Below are 27,095 nucleotides of genomic sequence, written 5' to 3' on the forward strand. Positions count from 1 at the left end.
TTTTCCCATCTATAATGTAGGGTTAATAATACCTCGTGTCCTTCAAGGCAAGGAACTGGACCAGATGATATTTTGAGGTCTCTTGCTGTTTTAAGCTCTGATTAGAATTTAGGAGTAGAAGGTACCTCTTGAAGAGCTCAGCTAATCCAGTCCTGCACCTTTGTCAGAAACCATCCCAGGGAGACACAGTCCTCTATTTCAAGGCTTCAGGGAAGAAGAGAAGACAGAACCCCTCTCTCATCAGTTCGCTTAACCTCAGGATTTGCTTTCTTCTTTCTGAACTAAATTCCATGTGTAATTGAGAAGCAACATCTGGGAAAATGGACGTGGAAACCTCTGTGGAACAGTGATGGAAAAAGAAGTGGGATACTGAATCTGGAAGGCTTTCTGATGACACGAAATGGAGGTGCACAAAGAGGTGGGCAGTGCCCAACTTCCCACTAGGCTGTGAGGCCAGAGAGGAATAGGGTGATCCTGGCACAGCCAACACTTGAGGCACCCGTCTGAGCGCTGTCTGCGAGCTATAGTCAATAGCGACGGCCAGGTAGCGGTCGTCAGCTGAGTGGTCCAGGAGAGCGGCCTGTTCAGGTGCTTCGAGAGTTCCTCCAGCACATCTGATCCCCATGAAGGGCAAGGGAACATAGGATGCATATGATGGAGGGGTGTCTGGCTTACTTAAAACTAGTGGATCCGGCTTCCCTGGTGGCACAGTGGTTAAGAATCCGCCTGCCAATGCAGGGATACGGGTTCAAGCCCTGGTCTGGGAAGATCCCACATGCTGCGGAGCAGCTAAGCCCGTGAGCCACAACTACTGAGCCTGCGCTCTAGAACCTGCAAGCCACAACTACTGAACCCGTGTGCCTAGAGCCCGTGCTCTGCAACAAGAGAAGCCACCGCAATGAGAAGCCTGCGCACCGCAATGAAGAGTAGCCCCTGCCCGCCGCAACTAGAGAAAGCCCACGCATAGCAATGGAGACCCAACAGAGCCAAAAATAAATAAATAAATAAAACCAAAAAAACAAACAAACTAGTGGATCCACCAGCTTCCTTGGCTGAACAAGTGCAGAAAATGAACGACAAAAGACTGTCTGGTCATTGGCAGCCAGGGTTGCTAAGGGGACTCTAAGGAAGTCCATTCCAGAGTGTGTCCAGTGTGGTGTGGCAGAGGGAAAGCCAGCCCAGCATGCTCCCGTCACAGGTCCCAGCACCTGGCGTCTTGGGCTAGAAGACTCTACATTAGCAGGGTATTTTGGAGCCTCTGAAATGCTTTCCTATAGATTATTTCATGTAATTAATTCTCAAAATGACACTTGCATACAGCTTTCCAATGCTACACATAAGGAACCTGAGGCATGGAGAGGTTCAGTCATGCCCCAGATCTCCTCCCTTCATGACCAGTGCTCTTCCTCTCACTCCACCTTCCTTTCACTCACAGTTCCACACTGTACTGTTTTTTTTTTTTAATTATAAATTTGTTTATTTTTATTTTTGGCTGTGTTGGGTCTTTGTTGCTGTGCACGGGCTTTCTCTAGTTGTGGCGAGCGGGGACTGCCCTTCGTTGTAGAGCACGGGCTCTAGGCGCGAGGGCTCAGCAGTTGTGGCTCGTGGGCTCTAGAGCGCAGGCTCAGTAGTTGCGGCGCACAGGCTTAGTTGCTCTGTGGCATGTGGGATCTTCCCAGACCAGGGCTCGAACCCATGTCCCCTGCCTTGGCAGGCAGGTTCTTAACCATTGCGCCACCAGGGAAGCCTATCACGCTGTGCTGTTTTGTTAATGACAGTCAAATGGGCCATTCCTTTATAGATGCACGCACACACACGTGCACGCACACACACACTCGTGGCCAAATGTCATTTATTGTACGTGTAAGAAACCTTTTGGAGAAACTTCCCATTAGTGAAGTATGAAGGACTATGTTTCTCTAATTTATTTATTTTTTAAGATGAATCCTGTGCTTTAAAATCATTCAAGCCTAAAGACAGTGCATTGTAAGAAAGCTTATTCCACTCCTGTCCTCGTGTTCCTCCGTACCCCCTCCTCTCCACCCACAGGGGAATACTTTTGTTAGTTTTGTTAGGTTCTTATGAAACCTTCCAGAGTTTCTTAAAGCAAATACAAGCAAGCAGGAATTTTATACCCTAGTGACCTCTTCGTATTGATACAGAGACAGTGTCCTCATTCTTTCTTCCAAGGATGTTCCATTGTTTGGCTAATCACTCAAATGATGAATATTTAGGGGAAGCAAGTATTTCTTTAGAAGGTAAAAATCAAGGGTTTAAAAAAAAAAAAGGAAAGTTGGTGGGTTTATTCCCATTTAGAAGTCTGGCCTTAGCAGAGCTGACTGCTCTTGTAGCCACATAAGCCATTGCTCATCTCAGGTTGTCCCGTCTTATGTTTAAGAATTAAGTGTCTATGACTCAGACCTTCAGTGCGTAGAAAGTGTATCAAAAATCCCAGAAAAGCGATGATACGGACAAGAGAAAAAGATGTTTTTACTTTTTTACAAAAAACAAAATTCGAATTGAATATGGTTATTACTTAATGATTAGAATTTATTTGGCTACAACTTGCTGAAACAAAGTCCTTTACTTTTAAGGTATCGAAGCAAATTAAAGCTGATCCGAGCTAAGGAAGAAGACAGCGGCCATTATACTATTGTAGTTCAAAATGAAGACGATGTGAAGAGCTATACTTTTGAACTCTTAACTCAAGGTATGTAAGGGCCGTATAAAGATAACGCCAGCTCAGTGGATGCGTGACTGAGAGTCTCCCGAGGAGAGCCTGGCACTTTTCCCCCAGGTCGTGGAGGGAAAAGCAGCCCTTTTAGGGGAGAAGCAGGGACTGTAGATGTCACATGTCAGGGATAGCTTTGTTGGACTTACAAATCCACATAATTCTGGGAGGTTCCAGGCTAGTCTGGAATAATTTGGGAATTCCTAGGCTCCACTAGCTTCCTTACCATCTGCTTCTCAATGTGGTCTGGGAAGAGTGACATGATGTTTTTTGGTCTGGATGACCTTAGATTGTTCCAGAGTGTTTGGCCTTTTTGCTTTGCTTTCCTTGTAGACCTCGTACAGTGGCCCTTCCCAGAAAGGAGTGCCCAAGTCTTTACATCCTGGTTCAGAACCTACTCACCTACCTTGGGCCACATACTATCTTGGGTGGGCTCATTTGACCCTCACAGTCAATCTATGATACAAGTATCGGCATATTTCTAAATTATTTGATCCCAGGTTGAAAAAACATCTTCAAAACCTAATAATACCCCATAGACGCACTTTGGTAAATGCTGCTTTAGATTTTACCATTTAGATGAATCCATTAGATGATTCCCAAGCTATAATATAATTTTAAGAGCCTTCTTGCCTTTCAAGCCAAATAACCACAGGGACTTTTTGCTTTCTTCACTGAGGATTTAAAACACCACGGGGCATAAATGCCAAATCACTGAAAATGTGACCATGCTCTCACCCAAGTGGGTCTGTCTAAACTGGAGTGTTACTGTGCTCATGACTCAGTGGCTGCTTGATTTGTGGGTTTGAATGTCACGCGGACAAGTTCTGAACTCTTGGAATTCCACTTCGTAATTCCCAGAAGTTCTGGGACACGAACCATTCAATTCTGATTTCTTTTCACCTCTTGCAGTTCCGTCATCCATTCTGGACTTGGTCGACGACCACCATGGCTCTAATGGGGGCCAGACAGTGAGATGCACAGCTGAAGGAACCCCTCTTCCTGATATTGAGTGGATGATTTGCAAGGATATTAAGAAGTATGGAAATCACACATTCCCTTTCCATTTGTGGTCAGAATGTTTCTTCCTTGGGACAAAGGACCTCAAGTGCATTTTACTTCTTTTGCTGGCCCTTTTTTTTGTGTTTGTGATTCTTAGTTGGCCTAAGTCTCATAAACTACAAGATAGGGTTCCGAACACGGAACACACGCGTGTGTGTGCGTGCAGGCGTGCATGCACGCAGGTGCACTTCTGTGTTCTTGAGTAGCTGTAAGAAGGTCGACAGCTTTCAGCAGATCCTCAAAGGGTCTCTAATCTGAAAAGAGCATGAATCTAAAGGACTGCTGTAAGAGGATTTTTACTACCCTGGCCCACAGTTTCATCTCACATTTCATCTGTGGGGAATGTTATTTGGTGGTTAGACTGGCACGTGAAAATAAATGAAGGTACTGCCCAGGTGACTTCTCACTACCTGCTCTGTGGCGGGAGTTAAGGTACCCGTCCCTCCTTCAGCCCCCATCCCTCACCCCTCTCCGACGGGCACGTGAGCAGCACGTTTGCACTCCCACCTGTAGTGACTGCTGTGCTCAGAAGCCTCACTGCTTCTCCTGGAGACGGAGACTCCTAGACCTACGCCCCCCGCAGGCCACAAGGCAGCAGACTTGGATCCAGACTGGAGCTGGTCTCGAGGTCTAACCCTAGTGACACCTGAGGGCGTCCTCACAGTGTGGGTGGAGAGAAGGGAGGACAGCAGGCCTTTTCGGAGGGGTGGGACGTTGGGATAGTTAAACATTCTTGAAGTCCAGGTTGCTCATGGGTTCAAGGCTTGGGATGGGTAGTTCTATTGGATTGAACTTGTTTATCTCTGCCTTGTCCTCATAACCAGTTAACTTTTAAATACCCACATGTAGCTTATTCTCTCTTGGAGAACAAGGTGTTGAATGTTAATCTGCACATAAAATAAGAAAATCGACCTGTAGCCCCCCAAATGCAGACAAAGTCAGGGCTGCTTGCCGTCTTAGATGATTCTCACTGCTCCACCCACCCCCATGACTCCCCGTAATTGGCTCTATACCTATACCCTTTTTCTCCATCTCCAGATGTAATAACGAAACTTCATGGACGATTTTGGCCAACAATGTCTCAAACATCATCACGGAGGTCCACCCCCGAGACAGGAGCATGGTGGAGGGCCAAGTGACATTCGCCAAAGTGGAGGAGACCATTGCAGTACGATGCCTGGCTAAGAATCTCCTCGGGGTGGAGAGCCGAGAGCTGAAGTTGGTGGCTCCCAGTGAGTAGCTCGTGGGTCAGGACAACGCTAAGTCAGCAGCCGAGCCCCTCCTCTCTCAAGCGGAACTTTGAATCCCAGATGGGGTCCCGTAGGAATGAAGGTCCCTCGGTGGAAATGCAGCTCCGGATGCTCTTAACGGGCCTTCTCTGGGCATCTCTGTGGGAGCCCTTTCTTTCAGATTCAAATCCCAAACCGCATTGTGCAGAGGCCCCTCGGCATTTTGCTTGTCTAACCGTATAGCTACCCAGTCTCTTTGAGCGTATGGGGATGGAGGATGGGGAAGAAGGGTCTTCCTCCTTGTTGCTCTTCATAACAGTTGGGACAGGTTGAATTCTTAAAAAAAAAAAAAAAAAAATCAATGAAGCCAAAAGCAATATAAGTAAACTGCAACCTTTCAAAATAACTGAACTTGATTTTCTGAACTTACGTTCTAAACTTATGCTACTAATGGTAGCTCTCAATCTCACTTATTAATATTTATATTCCAATTCATATTTTGTCCAGAAGGTTAATGTTGGAGGACCTTTGGGGAAAGTATTTTGTTCCCAACTGAATTTTGTCCCTTTCCCTTCTAAGGGAAGAGCTGGAGTAGTTTCATGCGTGTAGATAACTGAGAGATGGTCTTGCCCATCCCCCAAATAAGCCTGGCAGCTCTTATGCTTCTCCACCAGTAGTGAAAGACTTCTGGCCCAGAAACAGCCACCCTGCCTTCCTGCCCTCCCGCGTGTTTGTGCAAGTTCTCCACCGTGCCTCTCTCTCTCTCTCTCTGTCTCTCGTCCTCTAGCTCTGCGTTCTGAACTCACGGTGGCGGCCGCAGTCCTGGTGTTGTTGGTGATTGTAATCATCTCACTCATTGTCCTGGTTGTCATTTGGAAACAGGTAGATATTTTTTTTAAAGAACTACAACTATTTGAAACCAATAAGAACAAGAAGAAGAGCAACCTAGTTCAGGGCTTGGCACAGAGAAGGAGCTCAGTAACAACATGATGAGTGAACGTTATTGAATCCTACTGTGTCCAGTCATTCTGCTGCTGCGGTTAAGCTTTGGTACATTCGGACGTTGGTAATTCACCGGTTACCTGTCCTGGTCATTTATAGAAACCAAGGTATGAAATTCGTTGGAGGGTCATTGAATCAATCAGCCCCGATGGACATGAATATATTTATGTGGACCCGATGCAACTGCCTTATGACTCGAGATGGGAGTTTCCAAGAGATGGACTAGTGCTTGGTAAGCTCCTACTGGGGTGATCTCCCAAGACTCCCTTTGATTTGTACGCAACTTTACTCTTTACAGGCCTGTGGAGGAATAAAGGATCTGCGCTTGTGCTTAGTAAAAGCTAAGCATTAGAAATTGGCTTTCAGAAATAGTTTTCTCTCTTGAAAATGAGTTAATTGAATCACAGCAATGATTTGTTTTTACCTCCTTCCCTAGCAAGTTACGGTTAAAGAACATTTTACAAAGGGAGAAGAGAATATGAGGCGGCCTGCCAAAGATACCCATCAAAGTGGCTTTGCTTTGGAAATGACACCAATGGAAAACGAGATGAAGTTCTACAACTAAAAAGGAACAGATGAGAAATGAATGAGGACAATCGGAAAATATATTTTGACTCAGTACATTCTGAGGATTATTAGATACTTCTTTAAAATACAGAATATAAAAATATAGGTTCCTTTTAAAACAAATATGTAAAAATCGTCAAGCCAGCTTATCATAGACTTTTCAAATATTTCAATCTTGGGCTGAGACCAAGAACATGAAGCTTTAGTCCAAGGGAATTTTTTTTGGTTTTTTTAAAATCACATTCTGAATGAATGAAAACAGGACAAAGACAAATGAAAGTTAGAGCTAGAGGTTGTGTCATCATGACTATTCTAACAGTATGTACTTCAGAGATGCCAGAGGCAACATTATCCACTTGTCTCATTCCAAAATACAGCCAAGTTAGGTCTTCTTACAGAGTTACTTAAACTGAAATCAAACAAGACACCCTATTCACATACCTATACCTGGGAACGAAGCTTTCTTTATTATATTTTCTCCCCTGTTTTACAGAAAGGGATGAGGAGCTCAGGGAAGTTCAAAAGTAATAAAATATGGAGAAAAAGGGCAACATCCCTAACGTACCAAGAGGCAGTCCTGTGTCTCTCTGCTTCTGTGTATTGTCAAGTTGCTAGGGAAGCAGTACCTTTCCAGGAACAGTTTCCAGCCGTGCAGACATGCCGTCACAGGCAGTGTTGGCTGTTAGTGCCCTTTTATGAGCCGAGTCTTTCCCTGGCTTGGCAGAAACATCTGTTTTAGACTGTGAGCTCTTTTAAGAGTGGGGACCAGAGCTTCCATTTCATTTTGTATCTCCCAGCGTGCGGCAAAGTGTTGTGCTCCTAGGGCATGTTTAGCCTTTGCCCTTCCTAGTCTTTCTAAGAAACAGGCAGCAAGGGAGCCAGCCCGAAGTTGTCTTCATCACCGCTTAGAATCCGTGATGTCTTGAATACTGAAGTATTGCCAGTGGATAAAGGCTTATTGATGCAAAAGATGGCCCTGTTTGTGTGCGGAAAACAGAAGGGTAGAGAACCAGGAGGTTTGGGCCAGAGCCACAGAAAGCAAGTGCCACAGAGCCCACGATTTGGCCCGGTTCTCCAGCTGGTAGACAGAGTGCTCACACCAGCGAGGGCTACACCCTCCTTCTTCCCGCCTGTGTTTTCCTTTCCTTTGCAAATGTTATTTGACAAAAGCAGTTATACTAATTTCCTTCCCTGTGGGCTCAGTTCTGGTTCTGACATGATGACTTGGAGGAATCATTATGCTTCCTCCATATGGGAGAAACACCACCCAGCTGTGTACCCATGAGCGCTGGCCGCGGTAAATGAAGCTGATGAGATGCCTGATTCTGCATGTGTTGATGGTGCTGGTTGCCCACAGGTCGTATCCTGGGCTCTGGTGCATTTGGGAAAGTGGTTGAAGGAACTGCCTATGGATTAAGTCGGTCCCAACCTGTCATGAAAGTAGCAGTGAAGATGCTAAAACGTAAGTGCCCCTTTCTGAGGATTTTTTGAACATGGAGATATTAAGTAAATTGCTCAAAATCACACAGCCAGTAAATGCCAAGTTTAGGACTAGATCTTGGTTCTTTTGATTCTAGGATTTGTGCATATTTAGACTCTTTTGTCAGTTAGTTTTATTTAGATTGTTCTTGTTGCCTATATGTTGGAAAACCAAGAGTTATTTTTAGTGGCTTCTTTTTACCCTGAAGACTAGGGATTAGTTATTAGCATCTAGACCGAGTCACTGTTTCTCTTTTAGACTGTTGTTAAATAAAATGATGTCCAGTCGTAGGATTAGCCATGTTTGGGGCTTTTTCTGGGAAGTAAATAGTTTAGTTGAACCGATACGTGATCTATTTCTTCAATAGCCACAGCCAGATCCAGTGAAAAACAAGCCCTCATGTCCGAACTGAAGATAATGACCCACCTGGGGCCGCACTTAAACATTGTGAACTTGCTGGGAGCCTGCACCAAGTCAGGTAGGCTTGCTCACCTGAGAGTGAGGATTTTCCTAGAACACTACGGTTGTGAAGACTGTCTAGGCTGTTAAATTCCCAAACATGCCAGCAAATATAAGTCCCTTCCTTGAATGGAGTTGTTGACTAGATTCTATTGAGGGAAGCTCACTGTTCTTGAGCAGCGTCTCTTACCAGTGTAGACACAGTGTAATTCATGGCTCTTCTGTTCCTCACTTTCATGCTCACCTCCGACTGGTTTTGGACCCCACAGGCCCCATTTACATCATCACTGAGTACTGCTTCTATGGGGATTTGGTCAACTATTTGCATAAGAATAGAGACAGCTTCTTGAGCCGCCACCCAGAGAAGCCAAAGAAAGAGCTGGACATTTTTGGATTGAACCCTGCTGACGAAAGCACACGAAGGTAGGTGCGAAGAGAGACGCTGTTGTGAATCGTCGTCTTATGAGCTTCACCAGTGGAGAGAACCCATGTCCTGATAGAGACCGTGTCTGCAGATTCAGTGCCAGGAGGTAGCAAGACTTAGAGTCAACTACCAGGCTCCATCATCCTGTAACATGGTGCTGAGAGATACCTGATGTCTGCAGATGTTTTGAACCAGGATGTCATGTTGGGGATAGGTTTGCTGATAGGTTTGAATGAGAGTGAGGGTTGGAATAGTTCTGGGAACCAGTTTGCTGTTTATGTGTGTTCTACTTAAGACCTCTAAATGCATCTCTGGCCAGGGATGCCCCAGTACTCATACCTTGTGAGAAACTTCTAAGTTTGAGATACTGGTCCTTGCTGAACCCTGTGCCTCTCAGTCAAGCCAATGAAGTGACGATCCCCACTGCAGAAGTCTAAAGTGGCTAAAAAGATCTCTGTAGATACAAAGTTCTGTAAGATCAGAAAGGACGTGAGTTCACTTCATATTAATTTACGCAATGGACACCAAATTGGTGCTAAAATTATTGAGTAGCAGGATTTGTCTGCCCAAGCCACTTGGTCATGTGGTGCCGGTCTGTGGCCCGTGAACTGAAAAACAGAATAAAGACAGACACAGCTGAGTTGAGATGGTCCATGTGTTTGTGTGATCATTGATTGATGCTCATCCCCCCGACTAGACCACCCTCGTGAAGGGCATGGGTGGTTGTGCTTTTGTTCCCTGTGCCGCCCCCACGGCCACCGCTGCCTCGCACGTGGTGGGTACCTAGTTGTCATCTACTGAATGTCGGGCGATCACTGCAGAGGACAGCCCAGTTAAGGTTTCTTTTTCTGTTTTTACAGTTACGTTATTTTATCTTTTGAAAACAACGGTGACTACATGGACATGAAGCAAGCTGACACGACACAGTATGTCCCCATGCTGGAAAGGAAAGAGGTTTCTAAGTACTCAGACATCCAGAGAGCGCTGTATGATCGCCCAGCCTCATATAAGAAGAAATCCATGTTAGGTAAAGGTGTCTTTGCTTATGCTTTGGGTGTTGTGATCTTCCAGTGGTTTAATATGATACCTAAAATACTCAGAAGATGCTGAGCAGGCCTGGTAAGTAGGACTGCCAGGCCCCATGCTTCCTAACTGCAGATCTGCACACCTGAGTCTATGACATGTTTTTGAAGGTCTGTGGCCTGTGAATTGAAAAAAGAAAAAGAATAAAGATAGACCTAATGTAATAAATTTTTCAGACTTTAAATGTAATTATTTTATTTTATTAATTTTATCTTTCTGTCCAGTTTTATTGAGATATAATTGAGATACAGGACTGTGGTAAGTTTAAGGTGTACAGCATAATGATTTGACTTACAAACGTCGTGAAATGATCACCACAGTGAGTGTAGTGAACATCCATCACCTCACACAGATGCAAAATAAAAGAAAAAGTTTTCCTTGTGATGAGAATTCTTAGTATTTACTCTCTTAACTTTCATATATAATATCCAGCAGTGTTAATTATATCGATCATGTTGTACATTATATCCCTGTAATGTACATTATAAAATGTAGTCATTTTAAAGAATTGTTTATTCTGACATAGTGATATGCATTTTTTTGGTGTTAGCATGACTGTTTTTTTTTTCTTCTTCAAATGAAAGTATGGTGGTAGTTGATGTTTTCTCTCAGTACCCTTACTTGGACCAATTAAAAGCTGGCAATCTTATATTGGTTCCTAATATATTTTTTAAATTTAATTATATAAATCTCTAATATCTGTGAGTCCAATAGCCCTTGTTTTTAGCTTTGCTAATATCCAGTTTGTGTTAGAAACTGGAAAGTGGACAATTTGAGGTTATATTTTCTGACAAGGGTGTTGGGTTTTTCTACTGAATGTCGTTTGAAGGAAGATCCGTTTGTTTTCAAAGCAGATGAACATGTGGCAGGGTTGAACTGATCTGTAAACTCCAGGGAGCCTAGCTGATGCCCATAGCAGATGGACCACCCCACATCTGCTGGGGGGTGGTCCTTCCAGGCTTCTACTCTCATCACAGGCTTGGCGTGGGGAGGAGGCTGCTAGATAGATCTGATGATGCCTTGTTCCATAATCTTGTATTACTGAGACCTCCCGTTGGTCCCTGCAAAAAGGTGTTGAGCTGTCATGGAAATTGTCTTGAAAATCATTAATGTACTCTGGATGCTTTCAGGGTTCTTAAGTGAAAGGTACAGTCATTAAAAAAAGAATGTGCTTGTTCTGCAAAGCGCAGTACAGAATAATATTTTCCACTCCTGCAGCTCCAAGGTCCATTCACATCTCATTGCCAACTGGGTAAACTTCCAAGCCCTTTTAAAAGATTAGCCAGTGAGACTTGTCGGAACCAGTCCTTCCTCTCCCCTCCTGGATTGTTAAAAATAGTTTACGTTGCTTCCCAGGCTGGACGTGGCTCTAGATGTCAGGGGAACCTGATTCATGCTCAACCCAGGCCCAGTTGGCAGGCAGACCATTGCTTTCTGGCTGGAAAAACGTGAAGGGCTGCAGCTACTCTTCACATGCCTGAACCTTTTCAAAAAGTGCTGAGAACTGCTGGCCTAGATTGCCTCCTTCCTCGAAAACCCTGGGACCCTTCCAGAGGGGACCAACTGGGGAAAGTGGACAAGTTACAAAGAAAGGGAACTACGCGCAAAGTCTTTGGCACTGACCTTTAAGATCGCTACCTCTAGTTGGACTGGTGGCTAATTTTATTCACAAAGTAAGCCAAGTACTATGAAGGTGGCTTTAGAAAGAAAAAAAAAGAATTCCTAGAAGCTGCTTTTTCAAAGAGCCCTCGTGTACATTCCTCACGGAAGATTTGCGTGTGTGTGTGTGTGTGTGTGTGTGTGTGTTTAAAGTGGCTGAGGTGATTTGCTAACTAAGATTGAAAAAAGAAATTTGGGAGGCAAACAACAAAGTATGTGTGAGAACCCACGATACTGGTCCTTATGGAATCATATATACTTATATATATATACTTAAACCAGGTATATGTTTCTACAGATGTACTTCTTTTTAAAGAGAGCACTTTTGCATATTTTACACACCCCCCTGTGAGGTTTAGAAACTATAACAAAATGATCTTAAGTGTGTTCTTTGGACAAGCCTCCGCAGTCTGCCGAGTGGCCCAGCCCTTCGGGAGTATCAAGGTGCGTGATGTTTCATGCTGTCCGCCAGCACCAACACACTTAATTCCTTTCCTGCAGACTCAGAAGTCAAAAACCTCCTTTCGGATGATAACTCAGAAGGCCTTACTTTGTTGGATTTGTTGAGCTTTACCTATCAAGTTGCCCGAGGAATGGAGTTTTTGGCTTCAAAAAATGTAAGTGTATTCGGGGGACAGAGACTTCTTTAGACCCAGGCCACAGATCTGAGCAAGGTGAGCGTGGAAGGGAGATCGTGGAGAAGCCTGTAGCGATGGCTGCTTCTCTCTTCCTCATCCCCAAAGCAGAGCGGGGCATCCAACAGGATCAGGTGTCTACTTTTCTCCAGAGCGTTGTCCCTCTCGGGAGGGACTGGGATGAGAGCCTGAGAGAGGGGAGCTCTTTATGCCAGGACAGCCTCCCTGAGGCTGTGTGCCAGGCAGCTCCAAGCGCCCCCGTGAAGTGGCCAGTCTTGCAGGGGTGATGCTGTCTAGCGCAGGTGGACTGACACTCCCCGTCATTTCTTCCCTTTCTGCGCAGTGTGTCCACCGGGACCTGGCCGCTCGCAATGTCCTCCTGGCGCAAGGGAAAATCGTGAAGATCTGTGACTTTGGCCTGGCCAGAGACATCATGCATGATTCGAACTACGTGTCAAAAGGCAGCGTACGTGCTCTCACCTTGTTTGGCGTGCTCGCCCTCCCTCACTTGCATCTCTGAAAGCAGGTGTTGCTTCCAGCCATTCAGTGCCCCAGATTTTTAACACGGAGTCCATGACATTCATGAACGGGCTCCAGGGGTCAGTATGAAAAGCACAGGCTCTACAGACAGACTCCCTGGGTGTGAGCACCATCTCCAGCACCTACTAGTGTGGGAACTTGGGGCAAGTTACTTGGCCATTCTGTACCTCGGTTTCCCCGTCTGTATCAGGGAAGTGACATTAGTACCTGTCTCCTGAGTCGCTGCGGAGTATTAGATCACTGGATTCATGTGAAATTATTGGGACAGTGCCTGGCACGTACAAAGCAGCCCGTAAGTGTTAGTCATTAATACATAAGTTGTGCATTTATTTCCAAGGAGAGCACCTCTTTTATCAAATTTTCAAATGGTGTCTACGACCCCTAAAATGTTAAAACCATTTGAGTTAATACATCTTAGAGGCACAGTTTCCTTAAAGACAGTCGTTCTGTCCTACACTTGAACCTTCTCCCCACTATTTCTTATAGTTCAAAGATGTAATTGGCTCTCGGGTCACTAGGTCTGGTCTTAATTTTGTTCCTAGGAAGACCTGAAAATAGGGGACAGGTCCATTCAGGGCTCACGCTTTTGGGGTAGAAATTCAGGATTAAATATCTTGGCATGTTATTCCTTGGAAGGGTGTAAGAGGCAGCAGTGACCATCCATCATTCATTAGATACGTATTGAGCACCCACTAGGTGGCAGGCACTCTTCTGAGTGCCGAGAGTACAGAAGTGAACTAAAGAGATACTCCTGTGGGGCAAGGTTGCCAGTGCAAGCTATTAGCCCAGAGAGGGCCCCTTTCTATTCCTGCTGCTGTAGATCACAGCTGCATATGCTGGGTTTAACGTCCTCCCCGCTTCCCTGCAGACCTTTCTCCCGGTGAAGTGGATGGCTCCTGAGAGCATCTTCGACAACCTCTACACCACACTGAGTGACGTCTGGTCTTACGGCATTCTGCTCTGGGAGATCTTTTCCCTCGGTATGGGCCTGACATCTCTGCTTGTTTGGGTTGTTCTGGAACAACACTGGAAGGGAGATGCTGTGTTTTCCAAGCTCCAGGATGTAAACAATGTTAAGATACCTAGTGTGGGTCAGGTGCACTGCAGCCGATTCACATGTTGTGCACTTACGACGGCTAGTGTGTTTCCGAGCAGACCGAGAAGGGGTCTTGGGGAACTGTGCCCTCACCCCTGGCCTTTGCCCCCCTTCTCCTCTGAGCTACATCAGAGGGACTGTCTCCTACTGGAAATCCTCCTGATGACATTCACTCACCCGCTGCTTCTTTACCTTGGACTTTGGGTTAAGTGGGTTCACCGGTGGGGATTCGCCCTCCCTCACCTCATGGCGATGGACACTCAGTGAAAGCAGTGCAGTGAGGGAAGGGGAATGGTGACTCCCTTCCTGGTCATCATTCTGGAGGAGAGAAACCTTCTAGTCATTCAGTAAGTCAGGTACCGGTTACTGAAGAACACAGGTGCCCCGAGCTACCAGGTGAGGGCCCTGCGACGGGGTGATTCACGCCCCTGACTTCCAGATAGTTCTCCTGGGGAGATGAAACTTACACATTTAATGATAAGCTGTGTGGTCCTGATTTAAAATTGTAATGGAAGCTCGGAGAACAGAGGAGTCCTGGAGTAGTTTTGGAAGGAAACTAAACTTGACCTGGCCTTGGCCACAAAAATGGGAAATGTTTCATGAATCCACTATTGTCCTGATGTGACAGTAAAGGGCTTTCCCTGCCTGTTCTCCTTTTTCGACCCTAGTTCATCCCTCCATAGATGTCACTGTGGGTCACCCAAGTGTGTGGCTTAACTGAGTCTCGTATTCTGTGACAAACAGAGAATTATCTAGACATTTCAAGACTGCTGCCTTAATTATGTGAACATTTCTGATGGAAATGACTTTCCACTGGGCAAGGCTGTGAAATCAAGCAGATGGTAACACTTAATTTCTTTGGAAGAACCGCTACTTCAAGGCGGGGATCCCCAAACATTTTCTAAAGGTGCCAAGTGTTCCAACAGTGTACCACACACTCGTCAGTCCTGGTCATTTTCTTCTTGGGTCCTCAGGTGGTACACCCTACCCTGGCATGATGGTGGATTCTACTTTCTACAATAAGATCAAGAGTGGGTACCGGATGGCCAAGCCTGACCACGCCACCAGTGAAGTGTGAGCCCCCCTTGCTATCCCGTGGGCCTGTGTTCGTGCCTGGTGGGTCTATGGGGGTAGGGGGTGCCCTGACGTTCCTCCCTGTGCCCACTGTGAGTCCTGTGCTTCTCCAGCTATGAGATCATGGTGAAGTGCTGGAACAGTGAGCCAGAGAAGAGACCCTCCTTTTACCACCTGAGTGAGATTGTGGAGAATCTGCTGCCCGGACAATATAAAAAGGTTTGTCTGAGCCTCTTGAGATGGGTGAGTGGAAAGGAATGGGCAAAGGGAGGAGACAGCAGCTGGTCATTGCACAGGAAAGCAGTACTGTTCAACACCACGTTAAAGGAGCATTTTCAAAGGAGGAAAAAGATTGTGTGATCCAGTGGCCGGGGCTTCAGGGAGCGCTCCCTGGGCCCTTGGTAGCAATGATGAGTAGAAACCCTCCTCTTCCTGCACGGCTCCCTTTCATCCTGAGTGTGCAACACCTGTAAGCACTTCATTCTCCATATGTTTGAGTATCTGAAGCCTCTGTGCAGTTAGAAGTCTCAGAGCATCCACAGCCATTAAATCGCTAATTTGAATGCACTTAAATCCATGCGAAATTGGCTTTTACCAGCCGACTGGAAGGAACAACCTCAGCTGTTATCTGTGGCTCCAGCTGGTTTTTTTGTGGAATAGGAAGCATTGTTCAAAGGAGCAAATGTAATTTCATGGAACCAAGCAGGATACAGTGACGCAACAAATTTTTGCTGAGATGCTGAGAAGGAAACCCAGACACACTTGTGTAACAAACTCAGTTTCTCAGATTCAGTCACCATGTAGGTTTTCCATACTTATTGCTTCTCTTCCTTCTTCTCGAGGAAGAGCAGTGTTAGCTGAACTGGAAGTTAAATACTTTTGTTTCTCGATTATCTCACTGCCCTTTACAACTGCCATAAGTGAGGCAGAAGGAAGGAAGGAAATTAACGATAGGAGAGTCAGAGACACTCTGGTTGGTGAAATTGTGTTGATGGGAACAGACTGGAACTATTGTTGAAAATGGGGTCTTTTTTAGATCAATGGTCCCTAAGTTTTGAATTACATTTCTCCAGTGTTTGGGGATTAGGAAGACTTCTGGTGTGGTGCTCCCAGTGGAAGCCCTGTTCACCTCTTATTGGGACCCATCCAAGCCCTGGAGAGGCTGTGTGATGCGGACCAGAAGGGTCCATGCTAGTCCCAGAGAAGGGAGTGTGTGCGTTTGGGGACACAGTTGTAGCTACTGACTGAGAAGGGGTTCTTGGTATCTCAAGACCTACCAGCAGGAGATCTCTGCCACGGGTGGCCCTTTCTTCGTGTTACACATCTCTGGGGAACAGTTTACACCTGACTCTCCTTCAGTTGTCAACAGTTAAAAAATAGTAAGCTCTGAGCATCTGTGTCCTTTTTTGCAGTTCTATCGGTAACCCTTGAGTAACTATGTGAAATGAACATTTGCAGAGTTATGAAAAGATCCACCTGGACTTCCTGAAGAGTGACCATCCCGCCGTGGCACGTATGCGCGTGGACTCCGACAATGCGTACATTGGCGTCACCTACAAAAACGAGGAGGACAAGCTGAAGGACTGGGAGGGTGGCCTTGACGAGCAGAGGCTGAGCGCAGACAGTGGCTACATCATCCCTCTGCCTGACATTGACCCTGTTCCTGAAGAGGAAGACTTGGGCAAAAGGAACAGACACAGGTAGACACGAGACCTCAGCTTCCCGCCGAGCTCTCTCCCCTCCCCTCCCCCAGTGCACCTGAAGGCGAGGAGCCATTGCCCCATTGTGAGGCCCTCCTGGTGCTGAATCTGTCCTGGGGGAGCCAGTGGCAGAACCCCCAGGGGTCTGTTTAGTTTTGAAAATGCTTCCCAGATGATTCTTTAAATTTTTTTTTTTTTTTTTTTTTAGTTTGCTCAGATATAGTTGGCTTACAATATTATGTTAGTGTCAAGTGTACAACATAGTAGTTTGATATTTTTATAGATTATACACCATATAAAGTTATTATAAATTATAGATTATTTCCCTATATGTGCTGTATATTACATCCCTGTGATTTATTTATTTTATAACTGGTAGTTTGTACCTTTTAATCCCATTCACCTACTTTGCCCCTCTCCCCTCTGGTAACCACTAGTTTGTTCTCTGTGAGTCTGTTTTTGTTTTGTTTGTTAATTTGTTTTGTTTTTTTAGTTTCCACATATACATGAAAACATACAGTATCTGTCTCTGACTCATTTCACTAAGTATAACACCCTCCAGGTCCATTCACGTTGTCACAAATGGCAAGATTTCATTCTTTTTTATGGCTGAGTATTTCGTTGTGTATATATACCGTATCTTCCTTATCCATTCGTCGGTTGATGGGCACTTAGGTTGCTTCCATATCATGGCTATTGTAAATAATGCTGCTAAGAACACTGGGGTGCACGTATCTTTCTGAATTAGCGTTTTCATCTTCTTTGGATAAATACCGAGAAGTGGAACTGCCGCGTCGTATGGTAATTCTATTTTTAATTTTTTGAGGAACCTCCATGTTGTTTTCCATAGTGGTTGCACCAATTTACATTCCCACTAACAATGTACTAGGGTTTTCTTTTTTCCACATCCTCACCACCACTTGTTATTTCTTGTCTTTTTGATGATGGCCATTCTGACAGGCATGAGATGATACCTCATTGTGGTTTTGATTTTCATTTCCCTGATGATTAGTGATGTTGAGCATCTTTTCATGTGCCTGTTGACCATCTGTATGCCTCCTTTGGAAAAATGCCTATTCAGGTCCTCTGCCCAATTTTTAATTGGATTGTTTGGGGTTTTTTGATTTTGAGTTGTATGAGTTCTTTATGTATTTTGGTTATTAATCCCTTATCAGACGTATTGTTTGCAAATAGCTTCTCTCATTCAGTAGGTTCCCTTTTCATTTTGTTATTGGTTTCCTTTACTGTGCAAAAGGTTTGATCAGGTCCCATTTGTTTATTTTTGTTGTTGTTGCTCTTGGCTGAGGAGACAGGTCCAAAAATATTGCTTAGACCAATGTCAAAGAGTGTACTGCCTATATTTGCTCCCTGGAGCTGGTGGAGGTCTGGGGCAGGAAGGGACATGTTTCCCTGATGGAGAACCTTTGACCTAAGTCCTCAAGTAATTTGATCAAACTGACACAGCAACTATGATTACTGAAATAATATAAGCCTCTCTTGCTGATTTTTTCTTTTCTTTTTTGGCCCCACAGCGTGTGGGTGGGATCTTGTGGGATCTTAGTTCCCCGACCAGGGATCTAACCCACATCCCCTGCAGTGGAAGCTTGGAGTCTTAACCACTGGACCACCAGAGAAATCCTTCTTGCTGTGTTCTTATTTAGTTTCTTAATTCAGACCGAGGAGAAAGTTGAGAGGCGGGCTGTACTGGGCTATTTGACGCTACATCGGTGGTTTCATTTATTCATTCATTCATTCATGCTACGTTGGGTCTTTGTTGGTGCGCCTGGGATTTCTCTAATTGTGGAGAGCAGGGGCTACTCTTCATTGTGGTGCGTGGGCTTCTCATTGCGGTGGCTTCTCTTGTTGCAGAGCACGGGTTCTAGGCGTGCGGGTTTCAGCAGTTGTGGCACACGGGCTTAGCTGCTCTGCGGCACGTGGGATCTTCCCCACCCAGGGCTCAAACCCACGTTCCCAGCATTGGCAGGCGGATTCTTAACCACTGCGCCACCAGGGAAGTCCCCATCAGCGGTTTTAAACCCTGGCTGCAAGTTGGAACCACCTGGGGAGATTTGATAACTACTGCTATACAAGCCTCACCCAGGCCACCAAATGATAATCTCTGGGAGTGAGGCACAAGCAGTCTCTGGCTGATTTGTTCTTTCTTTCTTTCTAACTTTGTATTATGGAAGATTTCTAACGTGCATAATTCAAACAGTGTAGTGAACTGTCAGGTACCCACCACTCAACTTCAGTGTTGATGAACCCATGACCTGTCTGCTTGCATAGCCATATCTACTCCTCCTCTACCACTTCCCTCTGGATTATTTTGAAGCAGATCCTAGACATCATATCATTTCATCCATAATATTTCAGCATACATCTCAAAAGGATAAGGGCTCTATTTTAAAAAATAACTATAGTTATTAAAAATAACTGCAGTACCATTATTTCACCCCCCAAATGGACAATAAATAGTTAAAAGCATCAGATTTCCAGTCAGTGTTCAAATTTCCTTGATTCTCTCATAAATATTATTTTACATTTAGTTTGTTCTGTTCAAGACCCAAATAAGGGTCACACATTGACTTTGGTTGATAGAGCTCTACAAGTTCATTCTGCCTCTTTTAGCCCCCTTGCATATTGTTTGTGTAAATATCAGAGCATTTGCCTGTAGAGTTCCCACATTCAGAATTTTGCTGCTTGCATTACTGTTGTGAGTTTTATCATATGCTTCTGTCTCCTATATTTGTTGGAAATTGGTAGTTAGTCTAGAGGCTTGATCTGACTCAGTAGGTTTTTGGTAAGTGTGCTTCAAAGATGATGCTGTGTACAGGAGGTACATGCTGTACCGTTGTCTCTTTCTGTGACAAGAGCAGCCACTGGTGATCATACCTAGACCCGTTAATTTACTACCAATGTGATGCTAATGCACAGCCAGCACTAGGACCATTGGTTTGTATGGTCCAGGGGGAGGGGCCATGCCCCACTTCCTTGCTCTCTTTGCATAACCCTTGGACAGAGGCAGGAGAAGGTAGGTGGTGATAGTGGCCCCAGGTTCAAGGTCCAAGTTGCTTATGAGTTTCTCTCTTTCTCTCTTCATTCAGGATATTGCTGTCTCTTTCTCATTCAGTTGAATACATATGAATATTTAGGCAGAAGTACATGACATTATTATTTTGGAGGCTTATAACTGTGACCTCTCTCAACCAATTTAGGTATAAGATATAGACAGCCCTTGTTTATGTGTATGCACCAGGTAATTTTAAAAATATAGGTTTTGTTTGTTTGTTTTTGTGATGAGATTTAGAGATGGGGAAAAGTGGGCTGTCTGACTTACCTTTCTATTTATCCTCTGCTCAGAACAATTTTTAAATGTGTTTATGTTCCTTTAGTAAACAGTGTTTCTCCAAGTTTTGGGTAGTTTTTGTAGAACTTCTTGGGGGTGGGAAGAAGGTTGAACAGTGGGTCTTGGAGCGCTCACTATACCCCAGATTTGTCATCCATTTGGTTACTTTGTGTTTGAGGGCCCTGAATATTTCAACTGTAAAAAAGGGTTCTGCTTCTAAATAAAGTTAGAAAATCACTTTGGGATAAATAACATAAGAAAGGTGCCAAGAACTGTTCTAGGGGTACAGAAGCCTGGACTTCAGAATTTGACATGTATTCCACAGAGAGAGCAATTCTAGTTGGTAGGTAGTTGTTGTATTAGAAAACTGGGACTTCTGTAAGGGTGATACATTTGGCTTTCTCTGAATCACACAAAATATGTCCCAAATGATTACACTAGGTCAGCGAGACTGTGGCCCTGACAGGTGGGCTGAGATGGTGAGTGTCTTAGCTTGTGCTGCCTTAACACAGTACCACAGACTAAGGGGCTTAAACAATAGGAATTTCTCACAGTTCTGGAAGCTGGAAATTCAAGATCAAGGTGTTGGCAGGTTTGGTTTCTCCCAAGGCCTCTCTCCTTGGCTTGCACATGGCCACCTTCTTGCTGTGTCCTCACATGGGCTTTTTCTGTGTGTGCATCTCTGGTGTCTCTTCTTATAAGGATATAAGGACACCAATCCTACTGGGCTAGGGCCCCATCCTTATGACTTCATTTAACCTTAACTACCTCCTTAAAGGCCCTGTCTCCACATTTTTCACATTGGGGGTTGGGGCTTCAACATATGAATTTGGTGGGATACAATTCAGCCCATAAAAGATGGGGGATTCCAGATCTGGGATGCTCTGGGTCTAGGCAGGCAGGAGTGAGCATGGTGGTCTTGTGGAACACCCTCCTCAGGCTCAGGATGCTTGGCCTTGGGAGGCGAGTGGGCCTGAGAAAGAAAGGGCCTTGCTGTAGAGGACTTGGGGATGCTAGGTCAGAGCCTATCAGGAGTCAGGTCCTGGGCTACAAGATGAGCACTGTGGCTTGGGAACCAGAAATAAGCCCAGTCATCAGCATTAGGAACCCCCGTCCGTGAAGCCTGATGAGCAGCAAGGATGATGTGGTGCTGAGTCTTGGTGGAAGCTAGCTTCTTCTGTGCCCACAGTCCAGCCATTGGCCAAGGTCCCAGGAACTGGGTTTGGCCTCTTGGGGAGAGAGGCTGCCAGGACTAGATGGTTATTAAGACCAGCCAAGTGGACTAGGATTCACAGTGAGGCTTTAGGACCAGGGTATAAGTGGGGAGGGAAGGTGGAGTACAGACTAGGAACTGAGCAAAAGCTCAGTCTTAAGGAAGGGCCCAATCTGGAGGGTTATGAAGGGGAACTCAGTCCAGTAGCCCCATAGGTTCTAAGAGCTCTCTGGGCCACAGGGGCCCCACGGTGGAGGGTAGCAGACTGTTTCCCATGGGCTTCTATTGGCCAGGCTTGGTTCTCTGCTTGGAAACTGATATGGAAAGGAGGGGAGAGAGCCTCTTTTTTGGTATGCATGTGTGAGACTCTGTCACGTGGCCACCCAGCTGATGGTATGGTTTCTATGCCGTGTGTGTAGCATGGTGCTACAGCCTCGCCATGAGGAGGTGAAGCTGTGGTCCTGCCTATCAGCAGGTGATAATCTGCTTGGAGCTAAAAGAGATACATGAAAATTTAGCAACACCGGGCAGGATAACAGTAAGAGAGTAAGAGTTCAGAGAAGGGAAGACAGGCAATAGTGACAGTCTGGAGACGCTAGAGAATATTTTCTAAAAATTTTTGTGAAAAATTTTAAGTGTCCAGAAAAATTGTAAGAATATATCTACCACTTAGATTTAGCTGTTGTTAACACTGTATCACATTTGCTTTACCTATATATTATATATATAATATACATACATATGGTAGGTGTTGTGTGTATCACAAACACACACTCATACTTTTTTTTCTCGCTAAGTCACCTGAAACAAAATCGTTTGAAATTCCAGCACACATCTCCTAAGAATAAGGAGACCCTCCTACATAACCATAATAGCATGACCACACATGAGAAAATTGACAACTATTCCTTGATATCATCTACTATCCGGGCCCTATTCAAATTCAGAGTTGGGATAACAGCAACAATAATCATAACTAACATTTATCGAGCACTTATTATGTGCTAGGTACTCTGCCCAGTGCTGTATGGTTATTGCCTTACTGCTGTATTTAATCTCCCTAACAAACTGGAATATTGTCAGGCACTGTTGTCACCTTATTTTATAGGCAAGGGAACAAGTTCAGGAGGTTAAGGGACTTGTGTGAAGTCCCACAGCTGGTAAGTGGTGGACCATTCCAGATCTAAGGCTGTCTGACTCTAGAACTCCCTTCTCAGACGCTACTCTAGTAAGTAAAGAGCCTTCACCTGGGCCTTTAGGACTCAAGGGGGGATTGGATGTAAGAGGAGGGGAAGGAGGGCATTCCTGGGGCGTGGGGTGAAATCCTGAGATCACAGTTTGGACGTTCAGGAGCTTTCAGGGCTAGCAAGTGACTGACCCGGCTGCACTTTGCCCCAATTTCATCCCTCTGCTTTTTCTTCCCCAGGCCTTTTGATCGGGCATTGCTTCTTTTCTCTTCCACTGGGGTTGAGTAGGGAAAACAGAAATTGTCATAGCTTGTTAGCAACTTTGATGGAAGATCTGGCAGAAGAGAAGGGAAGCTGAAGTGTGGAGATGACCTGTGGATCTGGGTTTTCCATAAGGCCCACTGCAGTGTGATGGGGGCTGCGTCTGGCTTGGTGGCAAAATCTTGCCCAGCTGGGTAGCCTGGGTTTGAATGCCAAAGGATGTTGCAGAAAGAGCTCCTTTGCCTTTGGGGGGCCACCTTGGAAATGCCCCCATGGTCTAGTTGGTCTGACTGTGATCTTTTCTATTCTTTCCCCTCTCCAGCTCGCAGACCTCTGAAGAGAGTGCCATTGAGACAGGTTCCAGCAGTTCTACCTTCATCAAGAGAGAGGATGAGACCATCGAGGACATCGACATGATGGACGACATTGGCATAGACTCCTCGGACCTGGTGGAAGACAGCTTCCTGTAACTGGCAGATTCGGAGGGGACCTTCCACTCCTGGAACCAACTTGGATCCTTTTAAGAAAACCACTTTACTGCAATGCAAAGTTTGAGGGGAGGACTTGGATGATGTGTAAAGAGAAGTTCCCAGCCAAGGGCCTCAGGGAGCCTTCTAAATACGAATGAATGGGATATTCTGAAATGAACTTTTTTGTTGTGGCCTCTGGCAATGCTTCAGTAGCATCTCATTGGCATGTGAAGTATGGAGGTAGCTGGACAAGGAAATAACGGGCCACAGGAGACAAACTTTGCGATTCAGGGGCATTGGTGAGATTCCAACGTACACAACTTTTACTGCAGCAAAACTCCAGCATTGTAATTATGTAAATAACTCTAACCAAGGATTTGATTTGTGTTAACTATCTTCTCTGGACTTCTGGAGAGACCACTCAGTCCACCCATGTACTTCACGCTTGAAACCTGGTATCAGCTGCTGTTGGACTTTCTTATGAAGTACATGCAAAACCACTTTTGAACCTTAAAAGGTACTGGTACTATAGCATTTTACATTTTTTTTTTTTTTAGTGTTGAGGAGATAAAAGATAATAATTAACCAACTTTGTTTATTAGATTTGGGTCATTTATAAGCCCGACAACTCATTTTCATATTGTAATCTACGTTTATAATCATGCTACTGTTATAAGTAACACTAAATGTGTAATATGTAACACGTTTTCCCTACAGAAAAAGCACAATTTAAAAAAAATCCTTACTAAGTAGGTGACAAGTTTGACAGTTTTTGACATTTATATTAAATAACATGTTTCTCTATAAAATATGGTTATAGCTTTAGTGGATTAAATTTAGTTGAACATAGAGAACAAAGTAAGAGTAGTGTCTTCCAGCAAGTCAGAGTTTTTAACTATGTACTGAATAGTTTCCTAATCCATTGTACTAAAAGCAATTAACTGCCCTTTGAAGTAATGCGATTTGGAATAAATAAACAAAACCCCTAAATCCTAAATGTTCTCAATATTAAGGCATGAGTCTCTGCCTAATGTGACTTCTCATATTATTACCCAGCGGAAGAAGTAGTCATCAGCAAAAAGACTGGATTTGCAGAGATTTTTTTTTCATGCCTGGTGATAATTCTGGTGGATCTCAACACATAGATATTTTTAATTCTGCGAACCCTGAAAAAGTCAGAAGGATGCCCTGAACAGGAGCCCCCTTCCTTACCCCCAGGAGAAATAGTTTGGAACTCTGAGACAATAAAGGCATTGTTCAGTGAAGGCTGTGTGTGCCATAGCCTGGATCCTCGGTCCCCATATGTAACTGGCAACCAGAATCATGAGATTCTATGTCCCCATCCGAGAGATTCTGAATTAATTAGGTCTGGGGGAGCAGAGACCTGTATTTTTATAAACATTCTGGCTGTTCTGATCAGCCGGATTTGGGGAACACCGGCGCAGATGACAGGAAGTTGCCATGGGAAAAAAAATAATTTGAAATAGAAATCAACCATGTAGGAAGCCTCCATCTGAATCTTTGGCTCTGGGTCAGTGACATTTAACGCCATATATCTGGTAATTAATTAATTAATTTAATATCACAGTCTTAGCTGAGACTGAGTAAGCCAAGTCTTGGTTTAGTAGATCTCACTGCATGGGGAACTGAACCCCCTCCCCACCAGTTTCCCGCCAAAAGGCATGTACAAAAATGATGCAAGTCAGTGTACCAAGTCTCTGTATGACCAGGTCACTATTTTGGTGAAAAAATTGTTAAGTTTTACTGATATTTTGGGGTTAGAGGGGAGGACAGATTGTCACATCCATCCAGATTGTCAAACCGGTTGTTGTGGGTTCATTGGCATTCTGTGCGATACCACTTAATTGCTAACACCATATGAATGAAACATGGGCTGTGATTACTGCAATCACTGTGCGTACTCGTGGCAGGTGATGCTTTGGAAGATGTAGAAGCAATAACAAGGTACTTGACTACCTACTGGTGTAATCTCAATGCAAGCCCCACCTTTTTCATGGTAAGTGTGAAGACTGAGCCAGATTGGCCAATTTAAAAAGAAAACCTGACTAGGTTCTGTAGAGCCAATTAGACTTGAAATACGTTTGTGTTTCTAGGATCACAGCTCAAGCACTCTGTTTATCGCTCCCTGTTTATCGTACAGCCTCCTTCTGTTGGTGCTTTGCATTTTGATGTCCTTTGAGTCCTGCATGACATCATGAGGCTGGATGAGAATTCTCAGACCAGCAGGATCTAGTCCTGACGAATGCTGTCACCTGAGTTTGTATGTGGCTGCATTTTTTTCCCTCTCTCTCTTAAATAGTGTTTTCAGTGTGTGACAGATTTGTTTCCTTTCTGGCCTCCTGCAAAGACCCCAGATGAAAATTTGTCAATCCTTCCTGCTTTCTATTTTTATGAAGACAATCAAAGTTGGCCTGAGAAACACAATTTGTGACTTTTTAAACGATTGATGATGTCCTTAAAATGTGGTCTGCCAATCTGTACAAAATGGTCCTATTTTTGTGAAGAGGGACGTGAGATAAAATGATGTTATACATCAATATGTATATATGTATTTCTATATAGACTTGGAGAATACTGCCAAAACATTTATGACAAGCTGTATCACTGCCTTTGTTTATATTTTTTTAACTGTGATATTCCCCACAGGCACATTAACTGTTGCACTTTTGAATGTCCAAAATTTATATTTTAGAAATAATAAAGAGAAAAATACGTAAATGTTCCCAAAACGGTGGTGTGGTGAATGTTGGAGAACTAACTCGATAGGAAGAGTCTACCGGTACAATTGTATTACAAATTGCCCCGTTCATGTTTTTGTTTTAAAACGTGTAAATGAAGATCTTTATATTTCAATAAATGAGATATATATATAATTTTAAATTATGCTAAGGTTTTAGCATTTTTGTCTTTAGTTTAACCACAAACTAAACCAACCCTGTTTAATTTACTTTAGTGACATTCTAGTAGGACTCTGTATTATGGGTTTAATGAAACCAATAGAAAATTCTAGTTTCAAACATAATTTGAGGTCGTTTGTTCTCAGAACCAGCATTTGGCTTAAAGATGACTGGCACCTAGCTCATCTTTGATCCTGTCTATTGTTTGTTATAGTAGCATTTTGTGCATTTTCCCCTGCACAAGGAATACAAGACTGCATTTACTCTGGACCCGGTTCAAACATTGTTCAAGTACGTAAAATAAAAGGTTAAAGTCTTTTTTCACCGTATCTTCTTCCCTGTCCCTGTCCCATTTCCCAGAGGAAGAACTGCATCTTTTTTGTGTGTTCTTTTATCCTTTCAGCCCCCTTTTTGTTCATCTGCTTATATACATATATACACATCTCTACTTTGCTTTATATTTTACCTAAATGGGATTGTACTTTATGTAATGCTTTATAATGTGCTTTGTTCTTTCTTTTTAATAGACTTAATTTTTTTTAGAGCAGTTTTAAGTTCATAGCAAAATCGAGCAAAGGTACAGAGATTTCCCTCATACGCCCCCGTACATGCACCGCCTCTCCCATTATCACCATCCCCCACAGAGTGGTACCTTTGTTAAGACTGAGGAACCTACATTGACACATCATTATCACCAGAGTCCACAGTGTTTTTTCTCTTTAAGTGCTATCTTTTAGAGATCTCTGTCACAAGCATACATAGGTAAACCTTCCTAATTTTTTATCAGCTGCATAGTATCCTATTGTGTAAATATACCATAATTTATGCAATCTCGTTCCTGTAGATTTATGGTTTCCAATCCTTTGCTATTAAAATGACTTCACGGACTTCCCTGGTGGCGCAGTGTTTAAGAATCCTCCTGCCAATGCAGGGGACACGGGTTTGAGCCCCGGTCTGGG

At 44.2% G+C, this 27,095-nt stretch overlaps 1 protein-coding gene across 10 annotated transcripts in view; it reads left to right on the forward strand.

Moving 5' to 3' along the window:
- The window catches only part of PDGFRA (platelet derived growth factor receptor alpha), a 47,598-nt gene extending 21,133 nt beyond the window's left edge, over nucleotides 1-26,465 (forward strand). For all 10 annotated transcript variants that reach the window (XM_032632077.1, XM_032632081.1, XM_032632073.1 and 7 more), the window contains 16 exons: nucleotides 2,595-2,710; nucleotides 3,644-3,770; nucleotides 4,832-5,025; nucleotides 5,810-5,904; nucleotides 6,124-6,256; nucleotides 7,949-8,053; nucleotides 8,439-8,549; nucleotides 8,800-8,953; nucleotides 9,815-9,981; nucleotides 12,198-12,313; nucleotides 12,675-12,797; nucleotides 13,740-13,851; nucleotides 14,942-15,041; nucleotides 15,155-15,260; nucleotides 16,500-16,741; nucleotides 23,071-26,465. In XM_032632077.1, the coding sequence (XP_032487968.1) occupies nucleotides 2,595-2,710; nucleotides 3,644-3,770; nucleotides 4,832-5,025; nucleotides 5,810-5,904; nucleotides 6,124-6,256; nucleotides 7,949-8,053; nucleotides 8,439-8,549; nucleotides 8,800-8,953; nucleotides 9,815-9,981; nucleotides 12,198-12,313; nucleotides 12,675-12,797; nucleotides 13,740-13,851; nucleotides 14,942-15,041; nucleotides 15,155-15,260; nucleotides 16,500-16,741; nucleotides 23,071-23,218 (2,149 nt within the window). In that variant the 3' untranslated portion in view covers nucleotides 23,219-26,465. The remainder of the gene's footprint in view (nucleotides 1-2,594; nucleotides 2,711-3,643; nucleotides 3,771-4,831; nucleotides 5,026-5,809; nucleotides 5,905-6,123; nucleotides 6,257-7,948; nucleotides 8,054-8,438; nucleotides 8,550-8,799; nucleotides 8,954-9,814; nucleotides 9,982-12,197; nucleotides 12,314-12,674; nucleotides 12,798-13,739; nucleotides 13,852-14,941; nucleotides 15,042-15,154; nucleotides 15,261-16,499; nucleotides 16,742-23,070) is intronic.
- Nucleotides 26,466-27,095: the final 630 nt, after the last annotated feature.

Source organism: Phocoena sinus, chromosome 5 (genome assembly GCF_008692025.1).
Source record: "Phocoena sinus isolate mPhoSin1 chromosome 5, mPhoSin1.pri, whole genome shotgun sequence".
In the NCBI taxonomy this organism is placed as follows: Eukaryota; Metazoa; Chordata; class Mammalia; order Artiodactyla; family Phocoenidae; genus Phocoena; species Phocoena sinus.